Source organism: Malaclemys terrapin, chromosome 9, assembly GCF_027887155.1.
Source record: "Malaclemys terrapin pileata isolate rMalTer1 chromosome 9, rMalTer1.hap1, whole genome shotgun sequence".
NCBI classification, from domain to species: Eukaryota; Metazoa; Chordata; order Testudines; family Emydidae; genus Malaclemys; species Malaclemys terrapin.
Window position 1 is genome coordinate 73,992,686 of NC_071513.1, and position 22,822 is coordinate 74,015,507.

Here is a 22,822-nt window from a genome sequence, read left to right on the forward strand (position 1 = left end):
CTCCCGGGGCCAATAATGTCACTGAAGATGGTGTTCAGAAAACATTTATATTGTATCTTTTATTTTGAATTTCTTAGAAATAATAAAACTGTCATACAGCTTTATATAGTTCTTCGCCTGAAAGAGAGTTTTAGTGTTTGCCAGACTCCACTTCAGTTCTGTCAGTTTGTTGATGTTTGGCCTCAGTGACTGAGCAGTTGAAACCTTCATGATTGCAGCAAGGTGAGCATCAGATAGTTGTTTGGTATTTTGACTTGTTTATATTCATCGTGGAAAAAAGTGATGTTGCCTCCATGGCTGACCCTGCCTGGCAACTAATGATGCTGACTCCGCCCAGTGGCTAGTGATGGTATCTCTATCCCTCTCCCCCAGCCAATGGGAGCTTGGGGAGTGGCGCCTACAGCAGACATTGCTGGCAACGTGTCTACATGGGTCTCTCCTCCGTGGGCCACAGTGGGAAGGTTTTTGGGCCGCAGATGGCCTGTGGACCGGGACATTTAATGCAGGGGTCTCAAAGGACACCCTTCTCATCCCTTGAAGACCTGGACTTTGCAGATGATCTCGCTCTCCTATCACATACCCAACACCATATACAAGAAAAAACAACTTGACTCAATGCAGTCAGCCAGCAAATTGGACTGAAAATCAACCACAGTAAGACAGATATCTTGACCTTTAATATTGCCTCACCACCACCACTATGGATAGAGGATTATGTTCTCACCACTGTAGAAACATTCACATACTTGGGCAGCACCATCAGCCAGGATGGTGGAACAAGCTAGGACATCCAGAACAAAATCAATAAAGCCAGGAACACCTTCAGGAGCTTAAATACAGCCTGGAAATCATCAAAATACAACACCAAAACCAAACTCAAGATTTATCAGAGGTCCGTACTTTCAACATTACTTTATAGTGCAGAATGCCGGGGAATGATAAAGTATGACTTGTCAAAACTGCCCTAATTCCATACAACCTGTCTCAGAAAAATCCTCCTTGTCTTTTGGTCCAGAACAATCTCAAACCAAGATCCATTGACACAGTGCGAGCACCATCATTGCCAGGAGGCATTGGAGATGGATTGGCCATGTGCTTTGGATGGAAACTGATTCCATCACCAGAGCAGCAATAAGATGGACACCTGAAGGCAAGCGAAAATGAGGCCGCTCGAAAACAACATGGCGAAGAGCTGTGGAAGCCAAGCTGAAAAACCTGGGGCACAGCTGGCGAACCATTGAAAGACTTGCCAAAAACAGACAGAAGTGGAGGATCTTCGCCACTGCCCTAAACGCCCAGAGATGTAATGGGAACATCATGATGATGATATAGAAAAGATAAGAATTACTTCATTGGGATGTTGTAAGATTTATTCATGAGCTTGAAAGTGCTTTGAAAGTTTTGGACAAAGGGGGTTATGGATGTCCAAAATACAAGTTATAAAAAGATGTAATCGAGTGCATGCTTCTTCCTCTATACGTGTGTGTGGTTTAAACCTAACAGAAAAATATCCCACCTATTTCTCAAACGAATTAATTACACTTACACAGAAATATTATATGTTCTCACTTATAAAGTAGTAAAATCACACAAAAAAACAAATAAAGAAGTGACAGGTTTTTAAGAATATAGAAGATGTTTTAAATTATTCTTCCACCATCGTTTGGAATTTGATACAGGCCAAACCAGAACAGCCTTATTGCCAAAACAGTTCATCTAGTTGATAGTACAAACTATACTTCTTTTCCTCACTAAACTGTGGCTCTGTTATGAAGAGTTAATACTTATAACACTGAAGCTACTCAGACGACCAGACCAGGTGGGAAATAACAGTGACCTACACTGAATCAACACCATCTGAACGGCTTCAAATTTGCTTGCACTTCAAGTAGATCATTTGCAGGGGCTGAACCTGACAATGATGTTCATTTAAAAAGATAATTTAGGACTTGTTAAAATGTTCATCCAGTAAATGGAATTATGGTTGGGGGGAGAAAAAAAGGAAAAAACAAAAACCTATCTCCAGTCTAAGTTCTATTTTGGAACCTCATCTAACTTTCTTGGGAGGAAAAAAAAAAAGAAAAGTAATTTTGGCATATGTATCTCACTTAGTTCGGGAGAAGCATTTGTTTGGAAAGTATAAAATAAATCAGAAGCCATTTCAGAGTGACAGGACTTTGCCTGCTGACACTATTTCAGACGTGTCTTGGACTTGGTGCACCATGAGAACAAAGACACAGGACAGGTTTGAAGAGACAAAAAAAACAAAACAAAACAAAAAAAACCCCACACTTTTGAATGTCTTAACATTTAGTTAACTTTGATCTCAACTAAATTCCATTAAGGATTCTATAAATAAATATTCCTAACATGAACCGAGAACTTTATAAGCACGTAATGGACAAGATCCAACACAAAAGAGCTTACAATTATAATATCTTGGTTAAATTCAAAAGCACAAGAGCCTGAAGACTGAAATACACTAAATTTGCAAATATCAGAGAGGGTAGTCATGTTAGTCTGAATCTGTAAAAAGCAACAGAGGGTCCTGTGGCACCTTTAAGACTAACAGAAGTATTGGAGCATAAGCTTTTGTGATGCCTGTCTGATGAAGTGGGCATTCACCAACAAAAGCTTATGCTCCAATACTTCTGTTAGTCTTAAAGGTGCCACAGGACCCTCTGTTAAATTTGCAAGGTTTCATGAAGAGTGGAATATGAAGACACCAGGAGCATGACAAGCGCATCAAGATTGGAACAGGTGAAACCTTCTGAAAACTAACAGAATTACACTGTAATTGATCACTGCCAAAGGAGCAAGAACAGTTTTCATTGCCCACCTAGCTCTAGGAAAGGCTATAAAGTTGCATCTATATTGACACTTACAAGGGTTTTAGGGCCAGGGCCGTTCCTAAGGGGGTGCGGGGCGCGGGACATTAGAAACTCGGCACCTATCTGCTGTGGGGGGTGCTTCCCTTCGGCCCTGCCCAAGCCCCACCCCTACTCCACCCCTTCCCCCAAGGTCCCACCCCCCGCCGCGCTTCTTTCTGCCCCCGCCCCTTCCCCCCTCCGAGAGTGATGCGCCCTCGCTCCTCCTCTCCCCCCGCCCAGCATCTCCTGATGCCGCGAAACTGATCTGATATGCAGCCAGCAGTAGGCACAGGGAGGGAGGGGAATGCGCTGATCGGCAGCTCCCGCCAGCGAGCAGGAGGCGCGGAGGTGTGTGTGTGTGTTCTGGTAGGGGTGCTCCTCCTCAGCTCCGCTCACCTCCTCACCCTGTTCACCTCCCGCCTCATCTCCCCACCTGTGGGGACCCCCGAAGCGTGGGGCCAGGGCAATCGCCCTGATTCGCAGTACCCTAGGGATGGCCCTGTTTAGAGCATATGAAAAAGATGGAGTATTGGATCTGAACACAGACTCTGGCTCAGACAGACCCAAAAGCTTACTTCCAATTCCACACCTCCACCTGAAAAAACTAGAGGAATTTTATTTGTACATGCCAATGGCAATGCTTTGAGCCATCAATTTAAAATGGTATTCTGCAAAGAATTAACTTTTCTAGGGTCCCCATCCCCCAGAAGAATTTGGCATCTAATCATGTATAAGAGGGACAGCTATCTCAGTGCCCTTGGCAGGGACTAATGACATGTCTAGGCCACCAAGAAGTGGGTTTCAAACCACTTTAAAACTATTGTCCAGAGTGCATACTAACTCAAACATAACACAAGTTCATATTAAAATACCTCTGTGCCCCTTTTCCAGAAAGTATCATCCAAGAACTAGGTTATCTCAAGTATTTTCTGAGTATGGAAGGAGAGAGGAATTGAACAGCAGTAACAAGGCACTCAACTGAGGTTCCAGATCAACACTCTGAGGTTTCACTGGGAAACTAACAGTTAACTCCACCATCTGAATGGAAAGTCAAATGTATCTGTCCCCAAGGGCCATGCTTCATGGTGTAACCTTCTTCCCCTGCTGTGTTTGACAGGGAGTCAAGAACAAAGTAAAAAAGAATGTTAACCAGGTGATGATTATTTGAACTTGTGGAAAGGTCCTGGGCCACTAGAACATTATATTCAGCTGCTCCAGATTCTCTCATTCTGCATTTATCAAATCAGTTCTGACTTGCTTAACCTGGGCCTAGCTCTAAGAATTCTGAGTTGGGGAGAGCAGCCAAGTGAAGTGCTGGCAAAATCTTGCAGTTTAGTCCAGTTCCAATGTCCTTAAATGGTAAAACCTGGGATTAGCTATTTGGATAATTTAGGGGTAACAGATCAGTATAAGGAAAATAGGGAGCAATATGAATCATCACTTCCTGTAGATTACAAGACAATATTAACAGGAGAGAGGAGAAAGGAGTGTTCCCAACCAAGAGATACCAAATAACCTGGCAGGTGACACAGGTGGGTAATCTGATGGATGTCAGTTCAACTAGCTCCCAGTCAGAAGACTACAGTTGTAACTATGTGGTAAAACCTGGGCCCCCTTAAAGCATTAAGCTGTAAGCATTACCTAAAATGTTAAAATCACAGGCATTTAACCATTGTGGATTAAAATAAGTTGTAATCTTTAACCATCACACAAGTGTGTGTCAAGTGTGTCATACCAGTATATCATCCATAAAGGCAGAGATGTCAGAGCATGGAGAAGGAAGCCAGAAGCAGAGTGTGAGAAAAGGAGCAACTTCTAAAGAGACTATGTGTATCTATATGCTTCTGATGTGGCTTTCAAAAAGCAGTAAGTCAATTAGGTGACCATACCCCATGCATCTGCAGCTGTTAGCATCAAGCCAACACAGTAAAAAAACATTATTTGTAAACATGTTTTCTTGAATCTATATAGTAGGATGAAATTATAAAAATTATTTGCAAGCTCAGTTTGTTGAACAGCATGTTTTGAGGTTATTTTTTTCCTTTTCTTTTCTCCGCCTTGTGGTAGTTGAATAATTTGGTCAAAAAAAAAAATTGTGGCCAATTGACTGGAGTGCCTTTGAGTGGCAAAGTTAGTATTTTTAGTTAGCATGCATCTATTCATGTCCTGCACAGACACAAATTATGATGTAATGTATAATTCAAGAAATGTAAGTGCTAGATGGAATAATGAACATACTCAGTGGTCAAACCTTCTCCCACCAGAGTGACAAAATCTTTCCTCCCCAGCCCTTGTCCAAGTGACAATTTCTGTTTATATCTATCCCACCTGGGAGCTGTCAAAGCCTTCTCCCACAACCTCTCCAGATTCTTTAGTCTGGAAAGGGCCTGACTCTCCTTACTGGCTTTTACAGCTCTCCTAGCTGTCTTATTGTAAGACCAAGGGCTTTTGACTCTTAGAGGTGGTGGCTTTGTACAGCTGGAAAGCACAGTGGAAGATTTTAACCATGTGGGGGTAAGCAGAGAAACAGATATATAGGAAGTGGTTTGACAGCTCTGGAAGCGGTGTAATTATGATTTTCTCATTGTGAAGGCACAGGATCAAAATTGGAAAAAGCAAAGGATTTCTGCCACCCTCTACATTGTCCCAGAACTTACTGTGAATTTTTGTATAAGATATCCTAGTTCAATGGATAGGACAAAGAACTAGGAGGAAACTTGAGTACCTATTATTCTACAGTTCCTAGTAGTATATTATGGGCTTTCTAGGCCAATACTCCATATTCCTTGCCCCTTAGAACTTGATCTAAATTTTAAACAAGATACAAGAAATACTGGAAAATGGCAGATAAGGGTTAAGCATCATGCAATTACTTAAGTTTGCTGTATGACTTCTTGGTGATTCTGCAGATTATACACGGATATATACAAGTGGCTCAGGTAGCATCGCCTATAGTTAAGGTTACCCAACACTCATTAAGTATCCTGTTATAAGCAACTGGAAAACTTTGCCAAATTTAAAAACTGTCCAGGCTGAATTTTTCTGGGAAGCTTTAGCTAAAATGGTTTGGCCATTTCAAAGAACTATATTAGGGAAAAATATTTTGTTTTGCCAGTGTTAAACAAATGTCTAGAACTGTTTAATTGAGCAGCTCTGGCTCCTCCATGCTTGAGACCAGGGACTTGAAGTTTGGCAGGGGAGAAGCACAGCTTCTCCGTGGTGTCAGGAATATGTATTTTGCCATCACCATAAAAAATTGCATAAATTTGGCCTATTTATGAGCTTTTGAAAAACTGCAATTCAGTACAGACTTGTCAAGAGATTGCCAGCTAAACTCACTGAAGATTCTATCTGTACTGGGCACATGCCATCCCCTCACAGCTCTTAAATGCTAGCCAGACTGCTCAGGCACTATTCCAACAAAGTGACTGTGCATGCTTCATTCCAGGGCTTCAGGAATGGAGAAGGACTTTTTATGCAATTGCTTCTCTTGGCATCACGCACCACAACTGAGTGCAAGGAGACAGGCCTCTGTGCTCTCAGTGCCTCCCTCGCCCAGGCAGTATGGAGGACAAGGAGGAATCTACCTGCCTTGAATGTAGAGTGATGAAGAGAAGTTGAGAATAGGAACAGGAGCAGTGGGAAGACAGGAGCAAAGAAGGAGCCTGGACAAGATCTGAGGAGTGGGGGACGGAGAGGGGCAAGGAATTGCTTTGGGGACAGAGGAAGAAAGTCTAACCACTAGAGCACACTCCCTACAGAACCAGGACTATAACCCATTATTCCTCAACATTCCTTTGCTGTCTAGCAAATAACTGTGAAAGTCACTGGCAAATGTCTCTCTCCATCCCTCTCTAATGGCAGGTTTGCATAGAAGATTCTACCACTACCAGTTGCTCTATTAGCTCAAGTGGTAGGGGACCATGTTGTGGAGCTAAAGATCCCAATCCCGATGAAGACCCATGTCGGGGAGTCAATATGGGTCCACAGGCTGAAATGATTTTTTTCAACAAAAATGTTACATCCAAAAAAACTACATTAAAAGAGCTTTCAGGTTGCAAATTCTAGCACTCAAAAGTTAGGAAATGTCAGAATTAAGGTTGTCTGTGCAACGTTAATTTGACCCTTTTGTATCTATGCATTATGATAGTATGCGATTATGTAAATAAAAACAGTTTTCCACAGGACCCCTGGTAACTGGAAGCACAGTGGTGGGGAGGAATTGCTGGGTAAGGAGACTGGAGCTGTCTGCAAAGGGGAAGACAGTGGGATGAGCGGCACTATAAAAGTATAAGACATAAGAGCTAGTAGCATTGTGAGGAGGAGAGAGGCAAGAGTTATGGTTAATCTGGGCGCTTTTAGTGAGAACATCTTGATTTGCAGATGCTTTTAAGTTTTCAACTTCAGCTTTGCAATTGTACTTTTTTTTCCTGTTGGTTCATCATTGTGCTTAGATGGAACATTGAAAGCTACATATAATTTTTTATTAAGATTTGAACTTAAGATTTGAACTGAAGATTTTTCCTGTACTAAAGTTCAAACATTGAATTTTTCATTCTCTGACCATACAATGGGGAGGGTGACAACACAGTTTAAACAAAGTTAAGGTAAGAAAAAGAGACAACTATATGTAAAAATGTAAAAGGAAGTGTCTCAAGTTTTTGTTCTCTATTGTAAGGACTCTAAAGATTTAAAGTTATAGCAGAAGCTTAGCAATGTGAGAAGTGTATACAGTACATTCAATACAACAGTGACACTAACTTTCACCACTAAACAAAGCATCCAGTGAAATAGATATGATCATCTCAGCTCAAGCTTTATAATCCCTGCAGACACAACTCTATTTGGAAGTAGCCTGTACACCAAAGGTTTAAAAACAGCCTAGTGAAGACCCAACTGAATCTTAGGGCTGGTCTACACTAACCCCCCAGTTCGAACTAAGATACGCAACTTCAGCTACGTGAATAACGTAGCTGAGGTCGAAGTACCTTAGTTCGAACTACAAGGTACTTACCGCGGGTCCACACGCGGCAGGCAGGCTCCCCCGTCGACTCCGCTTAGTCCTCTCGCAGAGCAGGAGTACCGGTGTCGACGGCGAGCATTTCCGGAAACGATTTATCGCGTCTAGACAAGACGCAATAAATCGATCCCAGAATATCGATTGCTTACCACCGAACCCGGAGGTAAGTATAGACGTACCCTTAGACAAGATTCAAAGTTAAGAGAAGTGGCAGGCCTAAACGAACCTGAGTTTGTTCAAGCTGTCATGTTATTAAGTTAAAAAGAATGGCAGTTTGGTGCAACATCACAATATTGCATCAAAATACGAGCACATTATGTTTCATTATGATGTTTTTACAAGATCCAAGTCATTTTGGTACACGTCTACAGAAGAGGGGCATGTGGGAATGTCTCCCTTCAGCACACCCAAACTAACCAAAAACTGGAACAACCCCAAAAAAGAAAAGATTGGCAACCAATCCAGGGTAGGAATGCTCCACACACTTTCTCTAAAAATTAAGTGCTTGCAGGTTTTGGATATATATTTAAAAGCTGAACAAAGTAGATACAGTTTCCCTTCAGTCAAGTGTTTCATAGCCTTGTGGTTAAAGATTGCAGTTTTAGCTGTGCCACACCTTAGCTCAGGAAGATATAAACTATATTGAACAAGAATGTGTAACTCCAACAAGCAGAGAAGATTGACAAAGAAAATCTACATACATTGAAGATAAGCCTACTTTCAAAAAGGAATTGTCACACGGAAAATTAGAGAACTTTTCTTTCGTAGCCAATATTTTAAAACATTTTGAAAATAATATTCTGTTCACCTTTGGCAAGAATTTCAACGTCTGACGCATTTTAAGTCACTCAGTTTCTTCTACTTGTGAAGATATAGGATTAAATTAATCTGTGTTATGACAAATTTCTTGTTAATAATTTCCACAACAAATGCTGAACATTTATGTTGCACCTTATGAATAAAATGAAACAATGCATATTGTGAAAGTGAATGGCCACCTATGATTTTTGTACCTAGCAATTGGGAACAAGAACTAGAAATGTTTAAAGGGCAAATATATATACTGAAAAAATGTTTTATATATCATCAAGCAGCAAAACAAAAACACCTCATTTTCCCCTTTCTAGGTTACAGGTTTTTTTTTTTTTTTTAATTACAATTTAACTAGTTTCAGTAATTCTACAAATCCAGGTAAAAAGAGGTTTAGAATGCACCTGACGAGCTAAAAAAAAATGCCGTAGGCGGTGTAGACAGTTAATTTATACCTTTCAGACAGGGGGTTCAACACCTCATGAAGAATTAACTGTATTCAGTTGACACTTCTGTAGTCTGAAAGGCAATTTCTTGCACCTTCTCAGTACTTGACATGGAATTTTACCAGAGTGACTAATTTGAAACTGATTCTATTACCAGAATTAATGATACACTTCAAAGTGTATCTTAGGCCTTGTCTACAACAGAAAGGGTTTGCTTGTATACTGATCTTGGTATAGCTACACCAGCAAACCCTCTGATGGAGATGCAGTTTATACCAGTAAAAGAGTTCTTTCACTGGTATAACTTACTACCAGCTTCCCCAATTAAATAAACTATGATGCAAAAGCACTTTTTTGTCAATATAACTGCATCTTGCATTAGGCTTTTGCCAGCATAGTATGCCTGTTAGGGATGTGATTTAAAAAAAAAAAAAAAAAAAAAAATTTTTTTTTTTTTTTAAGAAACACTATCCTACATAGTTATGCTGACAAAACTTTTAAGAGTAGACCAGGCCTTAGATATTTATATAATGATAATTATTTTTAATTGTAGCAATCAGAGCTTGGCTTGTATGCAAAAATTTGTTTATTCACTTAAATACACTTTGTTTAGAAATGCCTACTATACACCTCTTTGTTGAGGCAAAGATTCTAGAGTAATTCCAGAAGCAAAAAGTTATAATAAGTGGCTCTGGTAAACATTATACATTAAAATAAACACAATGACTGATGTTCATTTTGTATTAGTACAAAGCATTAAAATTAACAGAACAGCTACTTGAGGTAGTTTCCTACAATACTGTGCAAATGATTGGGATTCCTCAGTTACTATTACCATTATAGCTCAACTCAATCATTTGTTGTGAGCTGAAGTCTGATGTACAAAGTCTATGGCAGAAGTATCTGCTCCATTTCAAATGGCAAAACAATTAATTTGAGGGATAGCAGTATACAAATTTGTGTAAAATATAGTCCTATTTCTAAGTTCATCTTCAAGTCTCAGAAGAGTTATATGCTCAGGATTAAAAAATTTAAACTAGGTAGTAGCACCTTCCAGAAAGGTGTTTCCTAGGATTTTTCCTCCTCCAACATGGTCTCTTTATGTAACTGTAACAATCAAATTCATACAACAGTACATGGTCAGGGATCTGCCAATTAGATATGACCTACAAAGAACAAATTGTTTGTACTTTTCTTATTCGTATTGCAGTAATGCCCAGATGCCCCATTCAGGATTAATTCCCACTATGCTGCACAATGAAACAGAGATTGTCTTTATCCCAAAGAGCTTACAAATTAACTTAAAACAAGACTAACTGTAACTTGGGATGTGTCTAGACTGAAGTTTGCGATTCTATTTTAGCCTGAGTTAACTGATTATCAGTTAACTTGAGTTGACTAATAGGATCATAAATGCTAGTATCTAGGCGCTCCATATATCTGTTCCAGGGTGCAAACATCGGTAGGTTTACCACAGACTAACGTTTGTGGAGTGTGTAGAGTAGCAATTGCAACCATGTTGAAGTAGCTGGACTTAACTGGCAATCAAAGCTCAGTTACATAGGAATAATTTAATGGTTCTAGCTCACTAGAAAATATCCCCCCCTTAAAATTAAACAAGAATCAATTATTTGTCTGATTTTGTCTTGTGGATGGGGAGGTGGTATGGCACATACCTCACGAGAGATTTGAAGGAGGAGGGAGCAGTAGCCTTACAAATCAGTTCAGAAAGGTATTCCATGAGTAAGGAAGCAGACAAGGGTGTTCAAGGCTCACATCACTGACAGAGGGAAAGAAATGGGTAGGAGGCCCAACACAAAATAAAATTAAACAGGGAGGGGGAGAGTTATATGAAGGACATTAAAGGTGAGGACAACAAACTTGAATTTGATGCAATGGAAAACTGAAGTGTCAGTGGGGATATGCAAAACAAGAATGACATGGTGAAAGATCTGGGGCAAAGAAGCTTGGCAACTGCATTTTGTATGAACCAAAAGAGGAAGATGTGGGTGTTAGGGATATCACAGGAAGGAGGTTGCAATAATCAAGATGCGAGACAAAGCCTGGAGGAAGTTTTTCAGCTGTAGGAACTAAAAGGAAAGGTTGGATGAAGGAAGAAAAACAGCAAGATTTGAGCTCCATAACCCTAAACTCCCATGACAGTTATATTCAACTAAAACATTTAAACTGTCAATCAGCTGGACGGGACTTGTGCACAGAAGATAGAACTTTCATAGGAGATGGACATAGTCTATAGAACTCAATCCCAAAAAAATGGACCATCAAGCCCATCATTTTTCAGAAATAAATGCAATACTTATTTCTTAGACTTAACATTTCTGTTAACAGGTAGCACAAAAGCTGAGAAAAACCTATTAACTAATCAAGCTAATTCTCCTATGGGCTGTGAAAGATGATAAATATTTTTAAAATACTGGGGAAGTGTTTATACTGTCGCAATAGGAGGTTCTCATACACGCAACACCCATGTACTATAATTCACACTAATGTCACAATTAATCCCTGGCCAAATTCAAAAGGCCAGAGTAACTGGTAGACCTTTGGCTTATAATACTTACATTTTTCGCCGTCATGTCAGACAATATTTCTTTATATTCTGTAAAACCATAAGTTATCCTTTTTCATCTTCAAAATGTACATCCTGTTAAAAAGACAGATTTTAACACCATATATAATTAAAATTGATTCCTGAAGTACATCACTAATTTAATGCATTACCCCACAGACTGTAAATGGGTGTCTTGGGTGGTGATAATTTTCAGAGACAGACTAAGCATCACCTGGAGTCACATTTTGCAAGACCACTGGGAATGTAACACAGTTTAGGATAGTTATTAACGGTAAAGACGTACCAAGTATATCATAAGGGCCTAACTATACTAACTACTACTACTAAAGGAGCAGGCTATCCTATTAGTAAGTGTTGAAACCAAAACTCCTGAATTGGTTATAGTTGGTGCATACTAACCCTAAACTGGAACTGAATGAATTCTCTTCATAACTGATAAATGTTCTGTAGGCCACGCAAGGACTTCCAGCAAAAACAGCAGAGAAAAGACTTGAGATTCCAGATTTCACATTAAAGAGAGCAAAACATGCTTGCGGCATTTTTTTTCAGGCCTTCTTTGTAAGTCCCAGCAAGAAAGAGTACAAACTCAGTGTTCTCTCATCATTTTCAGGTCTTTAAGAAATGAAGGATACTTACTTATAACTGGAATAGTCACACTCATGGGAACATGCCTACCAATGTAGTCTACTCTAGACTGTGGAACTTTCTCCAAGCAGTGCCTGTTGAAATGCTCGCATGCCCCCTTCCACTCCTCCTGTCCCTATTTGCAAACATTCTGAGAGTGAGGCTATAAAAAGGGGGCACACCGTGCCCTCTACCACCTCCGTTCCTTCCACTGTTGTCTCAGATAAACTATCTGTAAAGACTCAGAAAGAAAGGAAGGAGGGCAGGGAGTGTGAATTAAAAACAAAAACAAAAAACAAAACGGGGGGGGAAGATCATCTCAAAAGAACTCTGGTTATAAGTAACCAACCTTCATATTTTTTCTTTGAATGCCTCTGAATATTCCCACTCATTGAATGATTTGGAGAATACCAATTTGTTGGAGGTTATCAGATTCCAATGGCTTGCAAAATGAGTCAGACTGTCTCCAAACAAAAAGGTAGGAAAAACTAATGCCCATTGATTGGCCACACTTGTGGTCATGTCAAATCTGACATCTCCAATTCAATGATGATATAGAAGCTGAAGACTACTTTGACTTTATTTGAGATTGAAATGACTCTCTTCTGCTGGATCTGAGAGGAAGCAGGCTGTTGATGCCTATGTGACAAATAAAATACCGAGACGATGGAGGAGTACAGAATTGCCTCTGATACCTAAATGAAAAAGTAGATTGATTATATTCTACTTCCAAAAGAAGACAAAGAGAATGAGCAGTCAATCTTGTCTTAAAAAAAAAAAAAAAAGTCTCCAAAAGATCAGTTTTATTACTGAGAAGTCAGTCACCCTCAAAGCAGAAGGTCCTCAACTTTTAACAAGCATATCTTCTCAATGTGACAGTATATGATAAAGCTCAAACACCAGAATCCAAAGCATCAAAAGAAGCTCTAAGAGCATTCTATAAGTGGTCCTCTTATCCCTTAAACAAAATTTGTAATAGGACACAACAGCCTGCTATTAGTTATCCTAATACCAGCCAAACAAAACATCTTCCTCCCTAAGGTATCCAACTTCTTTCCCTCCCTGTCGTAGGGTGTAAAATGTGCTTGGCTTCCACTGTACCTGTTGCTCACAGCTGCTACCACTAAAGAAACTGGAATGGGATGAGTAAGAAAATAACCCCTTATGTGGGAACTGGTAAAGTTCATCAGCTTTTTCAGATACAGGTTGACAGGAAGCTGGAGTGGCCCAAATAGCTTTTTGTAGGTTGTAAAAGACCATCCAAAGTAGGCAAAAATACTCTATTTTTTGAGGGAGCTCCCAAAATATCAGAAACAGGATGTGATGCTTCCTCCACTGTCGCAGAAGGTAACTAACAATAAAGGTATATGATCAAGGTTGTGGAACTGGAGAGTATATTCTGAAGATGAAATTATGCTCACATTTTCATTCTGGGAAGAATCTGTCTGAATCTCATTCTCTGACTGCTGCTGTTCCATGCGCTCAACTACTTCCTCATCTTCCTTTGACAAGATATCAGATACTACAGTAGGAGTAGCAGATTTATTTGTAGCTACTGGATCCCAGAGGTCTTGATCTGATCTTTGGAAACAGGCACATTTCTACATCAGCCATCCTGGGGAGATCCCATAAATGTCTTATACGGGGGCCAATATGGCTCTGAAGCCCAATGATACCATTCCTGTCAGTACCCCAGTCTGGAAACATGCCCATAGGATGAGGAGGTCCAAAAGGTCCATGAAATGGAATAAATCCTGACCTAAGTGGTTGAAACCTAAGTGGCTCTTTGGGTTGTTCTGATCCTTTTCTGATTGCAGATCCGATCTCAGATCCATAACAGATTTTTTATTTTATTTTTTTGAGACAGCATCAGAATCCAAGAACATGTAGGTCCCACGGGAGAAAAAGATTTGCCCAGGGATTCCTTTGGAATCTTGGGAAGAGGCAACAATAACTCTGGAGGAAAAAAAGACAAAATGTCCTCTGACCTGCCCCTCCTCTCAGGAATAGAGGCCCAAGAAATAACTATCAGAACCTCTCTCTCTCTCTCCATAAGAGAGCCTCTGGATCCAAATGAGAAGACTCATTTCCCTGTGGTGGACATTAATAAGTCTCTCTCGGTTCTGATATTGGTGGTAAAGCCAATACTACTGTCTATACCAGCCTCAATGCCTTTAGACATCTTTGGCTCCAAGAAAATCCTAGTATTTGCAACTTCAGATGTTAGGCAAGGTTTGCCTTGTGGAACCAATCTTGACTTTTGTCTAGGAACAGAGGAGAACAGATCCAAATCCCATGGATCCAATGAATCACCTGTATGAGATCTGTCCCTAACAGTGGTTGTCTTAGCAGCAGCCTTCTTCCTCAGAACCACAAATGATACCTTAGGAGCCTCGAGCAGATCTAATGCTGACCGCCAGAGCACAGAGAGATAATTCTGGTGCCAATTCCAGTCGTCTGAGACACCTTAATCTGGTCAGATGCTTAAAATGGAGCAGATACAACTATTTTTTCTTCTTGCTCCACCTTCTCAAATCTGAGAGGCTTATCTAATAGGGCTTCCTGAAATAAGAGTGTCTGAAGTCTGTTCTGTCTCTCCTTGCATGCTCTAGATATAAACCTAGAGCAGATAGCCTTTGCCAAGACATGCTAGTTACTTCACATCATTGTCCAAAGTTAGAAAACTGCCAGACAGAAAAGCACATCTTAAAATCCACTTTCTTTTTTTTTAGATCAGTCATCCTGCAGGGAACACACACACTATATATAAAAATAAAAACCTATCCAAGGACCAGAAAAAAAGCTCCAGGTTCCATCAGATCCAACGAGTTTAATTTCCATCTGGTGTTGCAGGTACCATGTTTCCTTTTATAGCCTCGCCCTCAGAACATTTGAATAGTAAGGGATAGGAGAGGGCGCGCAAGTGCTCCTCTGCCAGGCATCACTTGGAGAAGCTTCCATCATGTAGATTGCATCAGTGGCACAAGCAGGATCATACACATACACACACACTCACTCTCATGGAATAAACTATGCCGTACTGAACATTACCTGAAATAAGTATTGAGCTCCCACATATAGGCAACTACTACCCCAAGTCACCTCTGAAAATTTTCAAGCAGTTTTATCAAGAAATAGTTCTAAAATTAGAGGCCACTACAAAGAAAAATTCAAACTGATTACAGATTACTACTGACACACAGCAAGGTTGATAAAAATATAAAATTGATTTTAAAAATTTACAAAATTAGATTTAAATTAGATATTTATTTAAATACAGGTTTTTTTTAAAAAAATAAGCCTCTTTAAAATTTGAAATTGATAAATGCATGTTAAGGCCTAATTTTACTATAATCTATTCAAATCATTTAAATTATATACAAAAAAAATATTTAGGAGTATGTATTTGCTGCCAAGTTTTAAAGAAAGTTAAAACCACTGAACTGGTGAAAATCACTGCCTAAGCACCTGGAACAAGAGGTTGCTGAAATGCTAAACCAGCTTTGGACAGCAGTAGCCTCTTCTGCAGGTACAGAGAGAATATTTTATCTATTTCAGCTTATTATTCAGCTTTTTCAGTTCAATGACAGTTCGTTCAAAGTTGAGACACCGATTGGGAGTTGAAATAAAGCATGAAAGCTTGTTTTCTTTTTCCAGTCTATGAATACAAACTGGATGTGAGACAGTGAGATCTACTAGTTCTAACTTGAAGAACACGGTGACCAGAAACAATCAGCTGAATTCATCACCTACATATACTTCTTTTGTTTAATCAGTTTTAAATGTAAAATGTGTTTTGATAAACATTTTTACATTATCTAGTAGTGTTAAGGTAATTTTATTTAATAAAAACATTTAAATACTGTTTTTATGAATGTAATAGAATTTGACTTTCCATCCAGTAGAACTTGACACAAAGCCACCAAGGAGTGGGAGGATAGTACAGAGCACCAGCTGCCCAGTCTCAGTAGCTTCCCTCACTTAACCCTCCTATCTCTTTGCCCCTCCCCCAGTAACAGCAAATTTCCACCCCTCACCCTCTCTTCTTCCATGATGGAGAAAGAAGGGGGCTGGTCCCCCTGGCCTCACTTCATTACAACCCCTGGATCTACCTGGGTTCTGGAGTCTACACTGGTAACTAGGAGGGCAAGTTGTACAGCACCCTAAGGCACTGTGGTCTAACTGCCCTGTGTAGACTCTGCTGGCATGAACTAAAAGGTACCTAGTTTGCCAGCAGGGTCTACATGGGGCAGTTACAGAGCAATACTTTAAAGCGTTCTACAGTCACCCCAGCCTGTAGCTTGGGGTGGTGAATCCAGTCCAAAACCCACAGGAAACCTCTGCTGCTTCACTTCTTCTGAGACCTTGACTGTGCAGTATAAAGCATGTGACACAGTGTCAGTGGAGAAGAATGTTTATACAAATGTGTGTGAGTTTGCTGTGACCCAAGGATCTCTTGATGCCAACTGGCAGAGGGCACAAGTGTGCATAAAGGTTACAGGGATCCCCTGGGTCTGGTATTTATATACCAGTTGACCAAAAAGTGTCTTGTAAGGTCTCTACTGAAAGTCTGTGTCACACTGGTCATCATAATCTTGCAAAAATGTATGTGTGAATAATATATAATGAGATGAATACACTGGAAACCATGTTCTTAAAGCCTTGTAGTTAAAGGCAGGTCACCCAGACTAACATGTCTTAAAACAGGTTCCACCAGACAGGAGAAGGGACAGACACTTATCTCCCTGGCTGACCACAGTGTATTCCATGTCTTATGAGGGAAGTCTATTTGCATTCTGAGTCAAATGCAAACAAAGAGACGGCGGGGACTTCAGGACAAGAAATTAACAGAAAGTGAACGGGGGGTGGAGGGGCGGGAAACAAAGAACTGGTCTAATATAGCTAGGGGTGCAGAGAGATGCCCATGCATCCTTCATCTGGGGAAACAGGTTGCCAGCGGGCTTGATCTTATGAAAGGAGGGTCTCAGCCATGCTGGTTGAATAATCTCTTTGAAAAGAGCTTCATGTAAGCAGTACCTTATTAGACAAGAGGCCATTTTGTTAGTTGAGTAAGGTAATAGGATGCATGTTATTTTATATATAACCCATTGTTTCTGCAGGACAAGGAGGAGAAAGACACTCGCCTAGCAACCCCCACCCTACCCATGAATTTTGATCACAGGTGGGTTGCACAAAAAAAAAAAAAAAAAAAAAAAAAAAGACAACATATACTTGGTGGCTCACCTTAGTGAAAAAAGTCTGGAAACACTAATCAAGTGCATTGAACTTGCCTACTAAAAATTGTGTTTTTCATAAATGAACAAATTATGTAACAGTTAATTTGCACAACTCAAAAATGCAACATAAATTATGTATTACATAATTTATTGTTGACAAGTCAGCTGCCTTCCTTAACAATACTGCAAGCACAATGCTACTTTGCAAACAAAGGATTTAGTCTGAAATTATGGTGTCGATAACTGGTAAAATATCACACAAGTGCAAGGGACCAATCTGCACCATATCTCAAAAGTAGTTTAATAAAAGTGGAGATTTATTTTTTTTCCCAACATATTGAGTACCAGGTAATTTACAATCAGGCAAGCTGAGATAGACATTTGGAGACAGCGTCCCACAAACGTAAAATAGAGGTCTTGAAATCTGAAGAGAGCAGAGAACAAGAAGTGCAAGAAACTTTGTCAGATGTTTGAGGAAACAGAGGAGCAACTCCATAGACAGACTGAACATTTAAAGCTTACTGAAGCTCTGTTCAGCAAATCTGCCACCAAAAGCCCCTAACAATGTACCCCAAAGGAGTATTTACAGTGTAACCTGAAAAACGTTGGAATCATACCAAGTTAGAGCCATCTATGGAAATTCTATTTTCCAAGAGTATTTGAAAATTATGTAAGAGAAAATAAAATAAAAGCTAAAGATTTGGGATAGAATCGGCATTGTCACTTGAGACCACAGATGTAGAAAATCAACATATTGGCTGTTTTCAGCAAACCACAGTGTAAACATGAATTGAAATTAAGTGTACTTCTGTTGGACTCTGAACTTTAGGACTATTAGCTAAGCAACATGGGAAACACTGGATAAATACAAAGTTTCCTTTGACCAGATCACTTCTGTTGTATCAGACAACGCAACATAATGAAAAAGGCCTGGGAGCAGAGCAGAGCATAAAAGTGCATGTGACATGTGTTGCTCACCTAAACCTGGTTGGTGACGTGTGGCATAAAAACCTCGAAAAAGGAAATGACATGGTTGTCATTGTGAAACAAGCATTTACAGCCTGCCCTGCATGTAAAGCTTGCTTAAGTATGGACTTGGAAGATGAAGGAAATAGTCCAGTTATAACATGCTGGAACAGCGGGTTTAACATTGTGTTTCCACTTAGCTCACACAGAGGACTACATTTCCTTTTTCAAAGAAGAGAGCAATCACTGAAGCAGTTTGTGTGTTGCAGATGTCATCTATTTGTGCCAGTTACTAGAAGTCCTTAAACAGCTGAGTATCTTGCAGAGGTATGAACTGCCTACCATTCATGAAGAACCTGTGATATGTTCACATATGGTGACCAAGTACATGCATGTGAGTGAAGAGCAGTATCAATGAATGTGAGAATGTAGTGGGCAAAGACGCACTCCTTTAGGGTTACCATCTGTCCGGGTTTCCCCGGACATGTCCGGCTTTTTCAGTGTTAAATGGCCATCCAGGGGAGGATTTCTAATCAAGTAGAAATGTCCGGGATTTCCCCCTTCCCCTTATGTGGAGTGTGGCGCGGCTGATTGGACGCCTGGCCTGATTGAAAGCAGCTCGCAGCCACTAGGGCCTCTAGCAGCCAGAGTCCCTCCCCCTCCCCCGCTCCCTCCTACCCCACAGAGCAGCGCGGCTGTGTTTGATTCCACGTGGAGCCTGCATTTCTCCCTCTGCCGGGTGAGCGGGGGGAGCAGGGCAGGCGGTGTGTGTGTGTGTGTGTGTGTGTGTGTGTGTGTGTGTGTGTGTGTGTGTGTGTGTGTATATATAGAGGCTGCAGGGGCGGGGGGGTGCAGAGGCTGCAGGGCGAGTGGGGAGCAGGGGGCACAGAGGCTGCAGGGCGAGTGGGGAGCAGGGGGCACAGAGGCTGCAGGGGCGGAGGGTGCAGAGGCTGCAGGGCGAGGAGGAGCAGGGCAGGCAAGGGCATAGGGGCTGCGGGGCAAGTGGGGAGCAGGGAAGCACTTAGCAACCCCCAACCAAGATCAGAGCGGGAGGGAGGAGGGGGAATGCGGGGTGCTCAGAGGAGGGGGCAGAGTTGGGACAGGGACTTTGGGGAAGGGGTTGGAATGGAGGCGGAGAAGGGGTGGGGTTGGGGCGGGGCCCGTGGAGTGTCCTCTTTTTAAAATGTTTGAATATGGTAATCCTACACTCCTTAATAGCGCTGAAAAAGTTGAAACATACATGCAGTGCAACTCTACTGCCGCCTCTACTTAGCCTGTAGCAACATTTTTCAATGCTTGTCTAGTATGTGACCCAAATCAAACAAAATATCTCATCATACCTGAGAGAGAAGCATCTGAGGCTAATACACTTTTTGAAGATAATAGCGTAGAACTGCATGAATACCATGCTTACATCAAAACTGTCCATGAAAATCAAAACAACAACTTTTATCAGTTTTGGAGAAACCTGAAACAAGATTGCAAACACTTGCCGTGATTGCTGTCTAGTGCTTGACTGTGCCAGTTAATAGTGCTGATGCAGAAAGATCATTTTCTGCATACAAAAATGTACTTCTGGATGACCAGTGTTCTACCAAGGTATAAAACATTTCCATTTACAACATCTTATGCCAGAATAAACTTAAATATATAACTGTACCATGCACCATATGCATGTCATTTCCTCTAGTTCTATTTTTAAAAGGGTGTCACTTCATTTCACATCATTATTGTTAAGACCAAATTAAAATAATTAAAAGATTCCTTTGTGTCTCACCTGTGCTTGTAGAGGGAAGGAATATTATATATTTACGGAAGTACAGATATTTGAATTTTCATACCTGCGACTTTACACATCATTTCTCCTTAACCCATTAATTGAGTAAATTTATCATGACTGTTCCGGAATTTTTGATAAAAAATGCCATGACAAATCTGCAGCCCTAGAGATGATGGATCAAACCTCAGATTGGCTATAATTCTGTCCAATCTAAATTTATTGCTGGGATGATTTTAAGAAACCATACAAGTGGATTATTGAACACTATTCCTGCTATATCTTAAATACTATCCAGTCAAAACTTCCCCCAAATCTTATTTTTGTAACAAAAATATAAGACCATCAGAAGCATTTCCTAGATTATAGTAGTACTACAGCTCTGCTATAGTTAAGGTTCGGACCAAATTCCTGTATAAAGCTCAGCTGTTCTAAGTGCTCTAAAATCCATACTGTTAATTAGATGCCCTTGAAATTTGGTGCACCACATGGGGTCGTGGTGTATGGTCAGTGATCCAAATTTGAGATCAAACCAGCACTCAGATCATCGCACCAAGGTCACCACAACTGAGTACATGGCACCCACCAGTGCTTTGGGGGGGGTGGGGAATATCAAATTAAAATGTTATTTGAAAAAGAGTTTGCTTCTCCAGTTATGCACTCTAAGGGTATGTCTTCACTAGCAACGTTAAAGCGCTGCCACAACACGCTGCCATGGCTGTGTAGTTGCGGCATCAGTGCTGGGAGAGAGCAGTTTGAAAGCATTGAAATGAATGCGGAAGAAGCAGAACCCCGCGTGCCCCTAAGGCTTACCATGGCTGCCTGCAAGCTGAATTCTGTTGCTCGGCCGCGTGTGATGGCTTACTCACGCCAAAGTGGCAGGCACTTCAGTATAAGAGGCAAAATGCGAACTTTAACAGAAAGAACATGTGCTGTGTACTATAAATTGCCTGTTTCACTGAGAAAGACTGTCCCCTTTGTTCTCTAAAATGTATCTTTTAAAATACTACCCTCCCTTTTTCTCATCCCGCAGGTGCAAATGTTTCAACGTGGCCCCTATCTGCTCCATCCTAGAGGCTGGTCCAGATTAGAAGGCAGAAAAAATAAACTCGGGACGACATGTTCACCGAGCTCATGCAGCCCTCCCACACTGATAGGGCCCCGCTGAATACGTGGAGGCAAACAATTGTGGAGTCCCGTAAAGCATTAAATGAACACGAAGAGAGGAGGGACGTGCACGATGAAAGCAGGCAGGATGCTATGGGTCAAGCTCATGGGGGAGCAAACTGACATGCTCCGCTGTATGGTGGATCTAATGCAGGAAAGGCAGCAAGACCACAGACTGCCGCTGCAGCCCCTGTTTAACTGCCCTCCCTCTTCCCCAAGTTCCATAGCCTCCTCACCCAGACACCCAAGAACACGGAGGGGGAAGCGGCTATGGGACCTATACACTCAACCCCAGAGGATTGCACAAGCAGCAGAAACTGGCATACGCAAACTTTTGATTTGGTTTCTGGACTTGTCTTTCCCTCCTCCTCCACCTCTTAACCCAATACTGGCCCCCTCAGTCTACCTTCTGATTTCTCTCAATGTGTTCTGCAACAAATAATAAAGAATGTTTTTTAAACAATTGTGACTTTATGTCCAGATAGATAGATAGGGGGCGGGTAACTTCAAGAGAAACAAACGCAACTGTCACACCGTACCCTGGCCAGTCATGAAACTGGCTTTCAAAGCTTCTCTGATGTGCAGCACGCCCTGCTGCGCTCTTCTAATCGCCCTGTTGTCTGACTATGCGAAATTGGCCGTCAGGCGAGTTGCCTCAACCTCCCACCCTGCCATAAACGTCTCCCCTTTACTCTCTCAGATATTGTGGAGCACACAACAAGCAGCAATTGGAATATTGGTTGTGCTGAGGTGTAACTGAGTCAGTAAACTGCGCCAGCATGCTTTCAAACGTCCAAAAGCACATTCTACCACCATTCTGCACTTACTCAGCCTATAGTTGAGCTGCTCCTTACTAGTGTCCAGGCTGCCTGTGTACAGCTTCATGAGCCATGGCATTAAGGGGTAGGCTGGGTCCCCGAGGATAACTATAGGCATTTCAACATCCCCAACGGTAATTTTCTGGTCTGGGAAGTAAGTCCCTTCCTGCAGCTGTTGAAACAGACCAGAATTCCTGAAAATGCGAGCGTCATGCACCTATCCCGGCCATCCCATGTTGATGTTGGTGAAATGTCCCTTGTGATCCACCAGTGTTTGCAGCACCATTGAAAAGTACCCCTTGCGGTTTATGTACTGGCCTGCCCCGCCCCGGTGTTCTGATGCCAAAACAGGGATATGCATTCCGTCTATCGCCCCGCCGCAGTTAGGGAACCCCAGCACATTAAAGCCATCCAAAATGGTCTGCATATTTCACAAAGTCACTACCCTTGATAGCAGCTGGTCAATGATTGCATTGGCTACTTGCAGCACAGCAGCC

The 22,822-nt window shown here is 41.3% G+C and overlaps 1 protein-coding gene across 5 annotated transcripts in view; it reads right to left on the bottom strand.

Moving 5' to 3' along the window:
* Positions 1 to 22,822, bottom strand: part of TFDP2 (transcription factor Dp-2) — a 179,088-nt gene that overhangs the window by 133,786 nt on the left and 22,480 nt on the right. For all 5 annotated transcript variants that reach the window (XM_054040717.1, XM_054040716.1, XM_054040714.1 and 2 more), the window contains one exon: positions 11,726 to 11,808. In XM_054040717.1, coding sequence (XP_053896692.1) covers positions 11,726 to 11,740 — 15 coding nt within the window. In that variant the 5' untranslated portion in view covers positions 11,741 to 11,808. Of the gene's footprint in view, positions 1 to 11,725; positions 11,809 to 22,822 lie in introns of those variants that run through there.